Raw genomic sequence first — 12998 nt, forward strand, 5'->3', positions numbered from 1 at the left:
ATTTCTTCAGTGACTCATTGGTTGTTCAGTAGCATATTGTTTAGCCTCCATGTGTTTTGGGTTTTTTAAATAGTTGATTTATAGTCTCATAGTGTTGTGGTCAGAGAATAGGCTTGGTATGACTTCAGTCTTAAAATTTATTAAAACTTGTTTTGTGACCTAGCATGTTATCTATCCTGAGACTGTTCCATGTGCACTTGAAAAGGCTGTGTATTCTGCTGCTTTTGGATGGGATGTTTTATATATATATCTATTAGGTTCATCTGATCTAATGTGTTGTTTAAGGCCTGTATTTCCTTATTGATTTTCTGTCTGGATGATCTGTTCATTGATGTAAGTGGAGTATTAAAGGCCCTGGCTATTATTGTGTTACTGTCAATATCTTTCTCTTTATATTTGGAATTATTTGCTATATGCATTTAAATGCTCCAGTTTGTGTGCATAAATACTTACAAGTGTTATGTATTCTTGTTCATTACGTAATGTCCTTCTTTGTCCCTTTTTCATTACGTAATGTCCTTCTTTGTCTCTTGTCACAGACTTTGTTTTTCCATCCCCTCACTTTCAGTCTGTGTATTTAGATCTGAAGTGAATCTCTTATAGGCAGCATGTGTGTGTGTGTGTGTGTGTGTGTGTGTGTGTGTGTGTGTATCTTGTTTTTGTATCTGTTCAGCCACTGTGTCTTTTGATTGGAACATTTAGTATATTTACATTTAAAGTAATTATTGATAGGTACGTACTTATTGCCATTTTGTTAATTGATTGGGGGTTGTCCTTGTAGTTCTTATTTCATCCTTTCTTCTTTTCCTCCCTTCACTTGTGATTTGATGACTATCTTAGTGTTATATTTGTATTCCTTTATCTTTTTTTGTGTATCTATTATAGATTTTTTTGGTTTGTGGTTACCATGAGGTTTATATATAGCAACATACACAGGTGAATATCGAAAGTTGAAGATGTCTTAAGTTTGAACACAGTCTCACAACCCTGGAGATGAGCAGTCTACCCAATAAAGTGTTCGTGGTAATGACCATAAAAATGCTCAATGTACTAGGAAGAAGAATGGGTGAACACAGTGAGAATTTTAAGAAGGAGTTAGAAAATATAAAGAAGGACCAAACAAAGCTGAAAAATATAGTAACTGAAATAAAAATACAGTAGAAGGAATCAACATTAGATTGGGTAATACCGAGGAATGGATCAGTAAACTGGAAGACAGAGTAGTGGAAATCACCCAAGTTGAACAAAAAAAAGGAAAAAGAATTTCAAAAAATGAAGACAGTTTAGGAGACCTCTTGGAAAACATCAAGCATACTAATATTCACATTATAGGGGTCCCAGAAGGAGAAGAGAGACAGATAGGGGCAGAGAACTTATTTGAAGCAATTGTAGCTAAAAACATACCTAACACGAGAAAGGAAACAGACATCCAGGTCCAGAAAGAAGAGAGTCTCCAAAAAGATCAACCCAAAGAGATCCACACCAAGATACATTATGATTAAAATGGCAAAAATTAAAGATAAAGAGAGAATATTAAGAGCATCAAGGGTAAAGCAACTAGTTATGTATAAGGGAACTCCCATAAGATTGTCCACAGACTTTCAGCAGAAACTTTGCTGGCCAGAAGAGAGTGGCACAATATATTTAACGTGATGAAAGGAAAAAACCTGCAGCCAAGAATACTCTATCCAGCAAGGCTGTCATTCACATTTGAAGGAGAGAGATGGAGTTTTACAGACAAGCAAAAGCTAAAAGAATTCAGCCCCACTAAACCAGCTTCCCAAGAAATGTTAAATGGACTTCTGTAAGTGAAAAAGAAAAGACCACAACTAGAAATATGGAAATTACAAAAGGAAAAATCTCATTGGTAAACACAAACATATAATAAAGGTAGTAGATCAGCCGTTATAAAGCTACTAGGAAGGTTAAAAGACAAAAGTAGTAAAATCATCTATATTCACAGTAAGTAGTTAAGGGATACACAAAACAAAAAGATGTAAAATATGATGTCAAAAACATTAAACATGCGGGGAGGAGTAAAAATGCAGAGATCTTTTTTTTTTTTTTGCAAAGGATGTAGCAAACTGGAGACTTTCCTTTATTGAGATACTATATTTCAATCTTATTGGAATGAAATGGACCTCTCAGGTCAAGGCATGCGAAACATTCTGGGGTAGGCAAGGAATTTAAATGTGTGCCATAGAATTTACATATCCAATCTCTTTTTTTTTTTAATTAATTAATTTATTTATTTATGGCTGTGTTGGGTCTTCATTTCTGTGCGAGGGCTTTCTCTAGTTGCGGCGAGTGGTGGCCACTCTTCATCGTGGTGCGCGGGCCTCTCACTGTTGCGGCCTCTCTTGTTGCGGAGCACAGGCTCCAGACGCGCAGGCTCAGTAGTTGTGGCTCACGGGCCCAGCTGCTCCATGGCATGTGAGATCTTCCCAGACCAGGGCTCGAACCCGTGTCCCTTGCATTGGCAGGCAGATTCTCAACCACTGCGCCACCAGGGAAGCCCAGAGATCTTTCTTAATGTAGGTGTTTGTTGCTATGAACTTCCCTCTTTGAACTGCTCTTACTACATCCCATAAGTTTTGGTATGTTGTGTCTCCTTTTTCATTTGTTTCAAGATCATTTTTTTTTTTTCCTCTTTGATTTCTTTCATCCGTTGGTTGTTCAGGAGAGTCTTGGTATCTTCTTTGGTGAAGTGTCTGTATAAGTCTTTTCTTCTTTTAAAAAATTGTTAAATACACTTTAATTTTTGGAACAGTTTTAGATTTACATAAAAACTGGGAAATTAGTACAGAGAATTTCTATAATCTCTACACAGTTTCCTCTGCAACTAATATATACATTAGTGTGGTACATTTGTTACCGTTAATGAATGAATCAATATTATTATGATTCACTACTATTAACTAAAGACCATACTTTATTCATATTTCCTTAGTTTTTATCTCTTTGGTTCATTTTAAAGAATTGAGTTGACTTGTTTTATAATTGAGTTTCAAGAGTTCTTTATATATCCTAACTACAAGTCTTTTGTCAGATACCTGCTTTGCAAATATCTCTTGCCTTTTATTTCTGTAACAGTTTTTTTGAAGAGCAATGTTTAAAATTTTGATGAAGTCCAATCTGTTGTTTTTTTTCTTTTATAATTTATGCTTCTTGTGTCCTATTTAAGAATTCTTTGCTAAACCTAAAGGGGCCACTAAGATTTGCTCTTAGGTTTTCTTATAGAAGTTGCATAGCTTGAGCTTTTATGTTTTGGTGAGTTCTTGTGCATGATATAAGGGGTCAGGGTTCATTATTGGAATATGTGCAGCACTATTTGTTGAGAAGATTATCCTTTCACTATTAAATTGCCCTGGTACCTTTGTTGAAAATCAGTTGCCCAGATATGTGTGGATTTGTTGCTGGAATCTGTTTTGTTCCATTGATCTGTATGTCTTCATGTTAATACATTGTCTTATTATACCTTTATAATAAATCCTGAAATCATGTAATTTCTTTTAATTAGTCTTGACATTCGTGTTGTCCTTTCCATACCTTCATTGTAACTCCTTTGTATGTTCTTGTAGGCAACATATAGTTGTTTTCCTATTGTTTTAATCCAATCTGACAATCTCTGACTTTTTAATTAGGAGGCTTAGACCATTACATTCAATATGATTTTTAATAATAGTTGGATTTTATTCTATTAACTTGCTATTTGTTCTCTTTGTTCTATTCTATTAACTTGCTATATGTTCATGCTCTTTCTTCCTGTTTCTTATTTTTCTCCTTTTGAATATTTTTTAACAATTACATTTTATCTCTTTTACTGGCTTATTATCTCCACTTCTTTTTATGGACATTTTATCATTTATCAGATACACCTTTAACTTATCATTGTCTACCTTCAAGTAACAGCATTTTATGAATAATGTAAGAACCTTTCAGCAGTATACTTCTCTCCTCCCCTTTTTGTTGTTGTCATACATTTTATTTATTATACACAAACTCCACACTACATTGTTACTTTTTTGCTTTGAGGAGTTAATGAACTTTCTGAATTTAAAAAAAAAAAAACCTTTGTATTACACTACACATAAAATTCACCCTAATTTTTGAAAGTGTACACTTCACTAGTGTTACATACATTCACACTGTTGTGTATCCAAACTCCAGAACTCCTTGTTCATCTTGCAAAAACTGAAAACCTATGTCCATTAAAAAATAATTCCCCATCCCCCTCTCCCTGATCCTTGGCAACCACAATTCTACTTTCTATCTTTATGATTTTTACTACTCTAGGTACCTAATGTAAGTGGAATCATATACTATTTGTGACTGGCTTATTTCACTTAGCATAATGTTCTCAAGGTTCATCTATGTTGTAGCATGTATCAGAATTTCATTCCTTTTTAAGGCTGAATATTCCATTGTATGTATGTAACAGGTTTTGTTTATCCATTCATTGGATAAAGCAACCTGGGTTGCTTCCACCTTTTGGCTATCGTGAATAATGCTGATATGAACTTGGGTGTACGGTTATCTCTTAAAGACTCCACTTTCAATTATTTTGGATATTTGCCTAGATGCGGTATTGCTGGATCATATGGTAATTCTATTTGTAACTTTCTGAGGAACCACCATACTGTTTTTCCATAGTGGCTGCACCGTTTTACATCCATACCAACAGTGCACAAGGGTTCCAATTTTTCCATATCCTTGCCAACTTGTTATTTTGTGTTGCTTTTTTTTTTAATAGTAGTCATCCTTATGTTTATTAGGTGGTATCTCATTGTGGTTTTGATTTGAATCTCCCTAAATATTAGTGATGTTGACCACCTTTTCATGTGCTTGTTAGCCGTTTGTATATCTTTTCTGGAGAATTATCTATTCAAGTCCTTTGCCCATTTATTAATTGATTGTGTTTTTGTTATTGATTTGTAGGAGTTATTTCTGTATTCTGGATATTAACTCTTTATCAGGTATATGATATGCAAATATTTTCTGTAGGTTTCTTTTTCACTCTGTTGATTGTGTCCTTTGATGTAATCCAATTTATCTATTTTTTTCTTTTGTTTGCCTGTACTTTTTATTTTTTTAACATCTTTATTGGAGTATAATTGCTTTACAATGGTGTGTTAGTTTCTGCTTTATAACAAAGTGAATCAGCTATACATATACATATGTTCCCATATCTCTTCCCTCTTGCATCTCCCTCCCTCCCACCCTCCCTATCCCACCCCTCTAGGTGGTCACAAGCACCGAGCTGATCTCCCTGTGCTACGCGGTTGCTTCCCACTAGCTATCTATTTTATGTTTGGTAGTGTATATATGTCCATGCCACTCTCTCACTTTGTCACAGCTTACCCTTCCCCCTCCCCATATCCTCAAGTCCATTCTCTAGTAGGTCTGTGTCTTTTTTCCCATCTTACCACTAGGTTCTTCATGACTTTTTTTGTTTTTCCTTAGATTCCATATATATGTGTTAGCATATTGTATTTGTTTTTCTCTTTCTGACTTACTTCACTCTGTATGACAGACTCTATCTCCATCCACCTCACTACTAATAACTCAATTTCGTTTCTTTTTATGGCTGAGTAATATTCCATTGTATATATGTGCCACATCTTTATCCATTCATCCGATGATGGACACTTAGGTTGCTTCCATGTCCTTGTTTGTCTGTACTTTTGGTTTCATATCCAAGAATCCACAACCAAATCCAGTGTCATGATCATTTCCCCTACATTTTCTTCTAATAGTTTATAGTTTTAGGGTTTACATGTAGGTCTTTGACCAAATTTGAGTTAATTTTTGTATATGATATGAAGTAGGTGTACAGCTTCATTGTTATGCATGGAGATATCTAGCTTCCCAGCTCAATTTGTTAAAGAGGCCATCTTTTCCTAGTGAATGGTCTTGGCATCCTTGTCAAAAATCATTAGACTTTATATGCAAGGGTTTATTTGGGGGCTCTTTATTACATTGGTAAATATTTCTTTATGTCCGTATTACACTATTTTGATTACCATAGATTTATAATAAGTTTTGAAATTGGGGAGTGTGAGACCTTCAACATGTGTTATTCATTAAAAGTATTTGACTATTCGTGTTCCCTTGAGATTCCATATAAATATTAGCTCGCATGGATCTATTTCTGTAAAAATGCCATTGGGGTTTTGATAAAGATCATACTGAATCTGTAGATCTCTTTGGGTAGTATTGACATCTTACAATCTATGACCACAGAATATCCTTCCATTCGTTTGTCTTTAAATATCTTTCAGCAGTGTTTTGAAGTTTTCAGTGTAAAAGCATTTCACCTCCTTGGTTACTTTTATTCCTAAGTACTTTATTCTTTTTGATGGTATTATATTTGTAATTGTTTTCTTAATTTCTTTTTAGGAATGTTCATTAGTAGTATATAGAAACACAACTGGTTTTGTGTGTGTGTTGATTCTATGTCATGCAACTTTGCCAAATTAATTTATTCGGATGGATAAATTGTGGAATCTTGTGGAATCTATAAGGTTTTCTACATACAAGACAATGTCATCTGTGAACAGAGATAATCTTCTTCTTTTTGATTTGAGTGCCTTTTATTTTTATTCCCTAGCTGCTCTGACCAGAACTTGCAGTACTGTGTTGGATAAAAGTGACAAAAGTGAACATCCTTGTCTTGTCTATGATCCTAGAGGGAAAGCTTTCAGTCTTGTACCATTGAGTCTGATGTTAGCTGTGGGCTTGTCAGTATATGGCTTTTATCATGTTGAAGTAGAATCCTTCTGTTCCTTGTTTTTTAAGTGTTTTTTATCATGAAAGTGTGTTGCATCTTGCCAAGGGTCCCAAGGTGTCTCAGAGGTGGTGTTGGACTGCTGGTGGGTGGGGCCAGGGTCTAGCAGTGGGGAGGCACCCAGTGCTGGTGGCTGGGCTGGGTCCTGCCATGGCAGGCTGTGGTGGTCCTGGGCTGGTGTCGGCCCACTGGTGGGTGGAGCTGGGTCCCAGGGTCTCTGGCTGCAAGGCCTAGGGATCCTGGGGTTAGTGCCTCTGCTCTTGTGTGTGGGGCAGGGTCCTGGGCCCTCTGGTGGGCAGGGCTGTGCTGTGTTCCAGGTGGCTGTAGGCTCAGGGGGTCTTAAGGTAGCCTGCCTGCTGGTGGTGAGTGGGGCTTTGTCCCCCCCAAGCTAGTTGCTTGGCCTGAGGCTTCCCAGTACTGGTGCTGACAGGCTGGTGGGTGGAGCCATGTCCCAGTGCTAATAAGCTAGAGGAGGATTCTGAAGTGGTGCTTCCCAGCATCAGTGTCCACGTGATAGAATGGGCTCCCACAAATGACTGCTGCCAATGCCTATGTCCCAAGGATGAGCTTCAGTTGCCTCTTACCTCTTGGTGATTAGCAGGTGGGTCTGAACCAGGCTCCTTTCAAAAATTACTGCTTCTTCTCTGGGTCCTGCAGCATGTGAGATTTTGTGTACACCCTTTAAGAGTGGACTGTCTATTTCCCACAGCCCTCTGGGTCTCCTGAAAGTAAGCTCCACTGGCCTTCAAAGCCAGACATTCTGGGGCTTGTCTTCCCAGTATAAGACCCCCAGGCCGGGGAGCCCAATGTGGGGGTTAGACCCATTGCTCCTTAGGGAGAACCTCTGTAATTGTAATTATCCTCCCGTTTGTGGGTTGCCCATCTTGGGTATGGGTCTTGACAATACTGCACCTCCACTCCTTCTACCTATCTTCTTGTGGTTCCTTTTTTATATTCTTGGTTGGAGAAGATCTTTTCTGTTAGATTCAGGTCTTTCTCATCAATAGTTGTTCTGTAAAATAGTTGTAATTTTGGTGTGCCCATGGGAGGAGTTGAGCTCAGGGTCTTACTCTGCCATCTTGGCAACAAAATCTAACCCACTGTCAATTATCTTTTAAAGAGAAGTTTTTAACAAAAAACTCTACTGATATTTACCACATGTTACTATTTCTGATACATTTTTTTTTTAATGTGTGTGTATGTAGATTCAGATTTCCTTCTGGTATCATTTCCCTTTTTGCATGAAAGACATCCTTTCACATTTTTTCCAAGTACCAGATGTTCCTCTACTTAATAGTTTCTACTTACTTGTCTTAAAGTTCACTGGTCCTTTTTCTCCATTGTCCAAATTGCTGCAGAGCTCATCCAATTAATTTTTACCAAGATTACAAACTCAGTCTTCCTTATCATGGGCAGTGGCTGAATTCTCTGCTCAGCTCTTTAGACCACAACTTTTACCTTTCATGGGTTCCTAGGAGTCTCACCCTGCACATGTTATTTAGGTGCCAAGGATTTGAGGGAACTGTGTATGCAAATTTTGAGGGATTTCCCACCTGGAAATTTCTACCATCGTGGCAGCCCTGCTGTCCAATTCCTTAGCCCAATAAGACTGATACTTTTTGCTTCAGGTCTGTCCCCTGTGAACCGATGAACTGAAAAGTGCTCTCAGAAACCAGCTGAATGTGGTTCTCAACCAGTATGCTTCCATTTTTTCAAGGATCATAACCATCTCCAGTTTCTGCTTACTACTGATTACTCATCTCTGCCTTCAAATATAAGCTACTTTGGCATTATTGGTATTAGAACTGAGTTGTTATTTTAAAAACATTTTTTAAAATGCTAGAGGTGTGAGCATCATTAAAAGTTATCAAAGTTACAGTAATTTAGTAATGCAAAAACTAAAAATAGCTTTTATTGCTAGTATCATTTTTTCCATTCAAATACTGCAAAGAATAAATGGGATTTTTTTTTCCCTTTGCAGGATATAGCAAATGAAGAACACAAAAAAATTGAAGTGTTAAAATCAGAAAACAAGAAGCTAGAAAGACAAAAAGGAGAATTAATGATAGGGTTCAAGAAACAATTAAAATTAATTGATGTTTTAAAAAGGCAGAAGGTGAGTTTATCCTAAAAAACAAAGCTAAAATAAATCATAGATGTTATTTGGCTCTTTCTACTAAGATATTTAGTATTTCTACTTTAGATATGTTTATTTTGACATGCTTAGTCACAAAATTTTATCTATATGTCAATGCAAGTAAATTAGAAATGTGGAAATAGGACTAGTAAATATAATATGGATACTCCCTAAAGAAAATACCATATATAAAAATAACTTAGAGGATCAGTTTGCCTCTTGAAGAGTGAAAACTGATTCCAAACCACTTCTGTTCACTACACGAGTTACCTCGTGGTAAGAGGATATGAATTCATGGCTTTGCCACTGTCCCTTTTTGCAAAGGTTAGGTATTACAATATTATTGAATTGCTCTCTCAACAGGTTGGTACAATACCAGCAGTGAACGAAGGTTTTTAGAGGCTGACCTAAAATGTCACATTTATTGTAATTAGAATTACACATTCCTACAACAAAACTTAATTTGATAGCATATTATACACACACTTTTATAAATTTCCTGTTGTTCTGTGGTCTACTCTTAACACTAAATTAGACAATATTTGTTTTTAAACACAGATGCATATTGAAGCTGCCAAGATGTTGTCTTTCACTGAAGAGGAATTTATGAAGGCACTCGAATGGGGAAATTAATAAGTGATCTACTTTTTAACCTATGGTGGATATACCCTTTTTTTAACTTAAGTTGTAATGGTTTGAGTTATTTTTACCCTAAAAAAATGAAGATACTTGATAATGAAATCAAAATAATTCCAAATTCCCTGTGTAGATCTGGGGATGTAAAATTTATATCTAATTATTACAAAATGGAAATATTTTATAAAATAAAGCAATAGGAATTTAACTTTTCATTGTTATCTTTCTTATGACCATCTAGCCCTTTTTCAACTGCACTTGAATAGAAAATATTTTATGTTCTAGAGATGTAACTCTAGTTTGTAAATGATGTTTATACGAGAGAAACTGTTTCTGTTCTTATTTACAATTAAGTGCATTCGCTAGTAAAGCACGTTGAAATTCCTCACTCGTTTCCTGTCTACTGGGAGAGGAGAAAAGTAAAGTTTTCCCTGGCCAAATCAGGGAAGTAAAGTTCCAAGACACTAACGTAGATGGAAGTGGTATGGAGAGGTTAGTCTCCTGGGTTGTTTGATTTTATATATATATATTTCTCTATATGGAGTGTGGTGTAGAATTCAGATCTTCAAATTATTAGTACAAAAACAATAGTTTGATTAAAAGCAATCAACTTTGCCATTAATTTTGCAGTGAAAAAATACTCAGTAATTTAATTTTTATCAAAAACAAATGTTTTCTTACAAATAATTGTTTATAAATGATGAAATAGAGATGTTTTAGAAAATCCAAAGACAATGGATTCCTACCCTCACTGAACTGTAAAACAGAAGTTACACTGACATCTAGTGGTAACATACAAAAGAATCCAGGTTTACCAAATTTTGATGATGTCACTTCTCTTCAGAAATTTCACTCCTTTTCTGATATACTTTTCTAAACTCTTCACCAAGCATATCAATATCATCCTCTTTTTTGAATACTCCCTACAAGAAAAATATTTTGTGGGTTACTGTGAATGCCAGAATAATTCACTAAATGTTCGTTAAGGCTAACAGATATACAGACATGAAATTTGTAAAGTTATTTCCCAGATAACAAAATCTATTTAATATATTTATGAAAAAAATTTTTCTGAAATTATGACGATATATATGAAATATTCTTAGCCTGACCTGATTTCCTGATTTACCAGATCCTGTGTTAGAACTTGTCAGGAATCTGGGCTCTTCTGCTTTATTACTACAAGTACTACTGCTTTGATGGGCTGAATAGGAATTAATTTAATCCATACTATATATTCTACCCTTGTTTTGAAACAGCCCTACAGTATGATATGAGGGAGGTCAGGGTGAAGAGATTGAGCTTTGCCAGATTCATGCATGGGATTGGCTCTTGCCTCAGTTCTGTGTCTAATCAGCAAACATTCAATCTTGCAGGAAAGAATCCAGGTGTGGAGTTAAGCCAACTAATCTTAATCCCTTTAAAACAAAATTAAACTTGAATATTTACTTATTCTAAGAATCCAGAGAATAATTTAGGTCATTTGGAGCCACTAGGATCTAGGATAAAATCATTTTAGGTTATCATCAGGCTCTCCCATTTCCACAATTACTTTGCTACACAAATATATAAACCCTAAGACTCTCCCAGAATTATAGTCTAGTTTATGAAATTTATCAATTCCATATGGCTTTTGTCATTAATGTATCATTTTGTATTCATTAATCGTGTCTATTACTATAAGGTCCTATGGACAGGTAATAAGTGTTCACATTTCTCTTTCTCCTGCCTTTGCACTGACTAAGCAAAATATACATTTGATTCTTTTGATTGAATACAGTATCAAATGGCATAATTTCTATATTTGAAGGATGGAAATTTTATTTACATGAGTCCAGATGTTTATGTGGCCTAGGAAACTCAGTTATTTTTACAGTCAACGTATTTCAGACATACATGAAAATTTGCTATCTGATGGAAGTACTTTTAAAAACCAGGGTTACCTAGTTATAATGTAACCTCCTGCTATACAGCAGATCTGTCTCAGACTCAGTTCAAGCATGTATCTGTGACTACTGATACCAATTACAAGGTTTTCCTGTATATCACCAGACTATCAGAACTGCTATAGTTTTAGACTTTCTACACGGAAAGAGGAGAAAAGAACCTCTAAAATTTAAATTCAATAATTCCAGCTCATATTTAATAGAATGTGCCAAGACCAACTCTCTCATTTTGGAGATGTTCAATTACTGGCTCATATCACACTGTTAATTTGTAACAGTAAGAAGTGAGTGAAACCCAGGCCCTCCAAAATATATATATTTTTTATACAGCAGGTTCTTATTAGTTATCTATTCTATAAATATTAGTGTATATATGTCAATCCCAATCTCCCAAATCATCCCACTACCACAACCCGCCCTCCCCACTTTCCCTCCTTGCCGTCCATACGTTTATTCTCTACATCTGTGTCTCTTATTTCTGCCTTGCAAACTGGTTCTTCTGTACCATTTTTCTAGATTCCACATACATGCGTTAATATACAATATTTGTTTCTCTTTTTCTGACTTACTTCACTCTGTATGACAGTCTCTAGGTCCATCCATGTCACTACAAATAACCCAATTTCCTTCCTTTTTATGGCTGAGTAATATTCCATTGTATGTATATACCACATCTTCTTTATCCATTCATCTGTCAATGGGCATTTAGGTTGCTTCCATGACCTGGCTATTGTAAACAGTGCTGCAATGAACACTGGGGTGCATATGTCTTTTTGAATTATGGTTTTCTCTGGGTATATGCCCAGTAGTGGGATTGCTGGGTCATATGGTAATTCTATTTTTAGTTTTTTAAGGAACCTCCATACTGTTCTCCATAGTGGCTGTATCAATTTACATTCCCACCAACAGTGCAAGAGGGTTCCCTTTTCTCCACACCCTCTCCAGCATTTACTGTTTGTAGACTTTTCGATGATGGCCATTCTGACCAGGGTGAGGTGATGCCTCATTGTAGTTTTGATTTGCATTTCTCTAATAATTAGTGATGTTGAGCAGCTCTTCATGTGCCTCTTGGCCATCTGTATGTCTTCTTTGGAGAAATGTCTATTTAGGTCTTCTGCCCATTATTTCATTGGATTGTTTTCTTAATATTGAGCTGCATAAGCTGTTTATATATTTTGGAGATTAATCCTTTGTCCACTGATTCATTTTCATCGTGTTTATAGTTTCCTTTGCTGTGCAAAAGCTTTGAAGTTTCATTAGGTCCCATTTGTTTATTTTTGTTTTTATTTCCATTACTCTAGGAGATGAGTCAAAAAATATCTTGCTGTGATTTATGTCAAAGAGTGTTCTGTCTATGTTTACCTCTAAGAGTTTTATAGTGTCTGGCCTTACATTTAGGTCTTTAATCCATTTTGAGTTTGTTTTTGTGTATGGTGTTCTAATTTCATCCTTTTACATGTAGCTGTCCAGTTTTTGCAGCACCACTTATTGC

The 12998-nt window shown here is 35.8% G+C and overlaps 2 protein-coding genes across 10 annotated transcripts in view; one reads left to right on the forward strand and one right to left on the reverse strand.

Annotated features, from left to right (window-relative positions):
• The window catches only part of TEX9 (testis expressed 9), a 224665-nt gene extending 214897 nt beyond the window's left edge, over positions 1–9768 (forward strand). For 8 of the 9 annotated variants that reach the window (XM_082388153.1, XM_082388158.1, XM_082388157.1 and 5 more), the window contains 2 exons: positions 8769–8903; positions 9483–9768. In XM_082388153.1, coding sequence (XP_082244279.1) covers positions 8769–8903; positions 9483–9557 — 210 coding nt within the window. In that variant the 3' untranslated portion in view covers positions 9558–9768. The remainder of the gene's footprint in view (positions 1–8768; positions 8904–9482) is intronic. The other variant, XM_082388156.1, reaches the window with a different exon arrangement.
• Positions 9769–9889: 121 nt separating this feature from the next.
• MNS1 (meiosis specific nuclear structural 1) overlaps positions 9890–12998 on the reverse strand; it is a 58411-nt gene continuing 55302 nt past the window's right edge. The window contains 1 exon segment of the mRNA XM_082388131.1: positions 9890–10483. Coding sequence (XP_082244257.1) covers positions 10391–10483 — 93 coding nt within the window. The 3' untranslated portion in view covers positions 9890–10390.

The sequence above is a fragment of the Balaenoptera borealis genome (assembly GCF_965194805.1).
Source record: "Balaenoptera borealis genome assembly, chromosome: 3".
NCBI classification, from domain to species: Eukaryota; Metazoa; Chordata; class Mammalia; order Artiodactyla; family Balaenopteridae; genus Balaenoptera; species Balaenoptera borealis.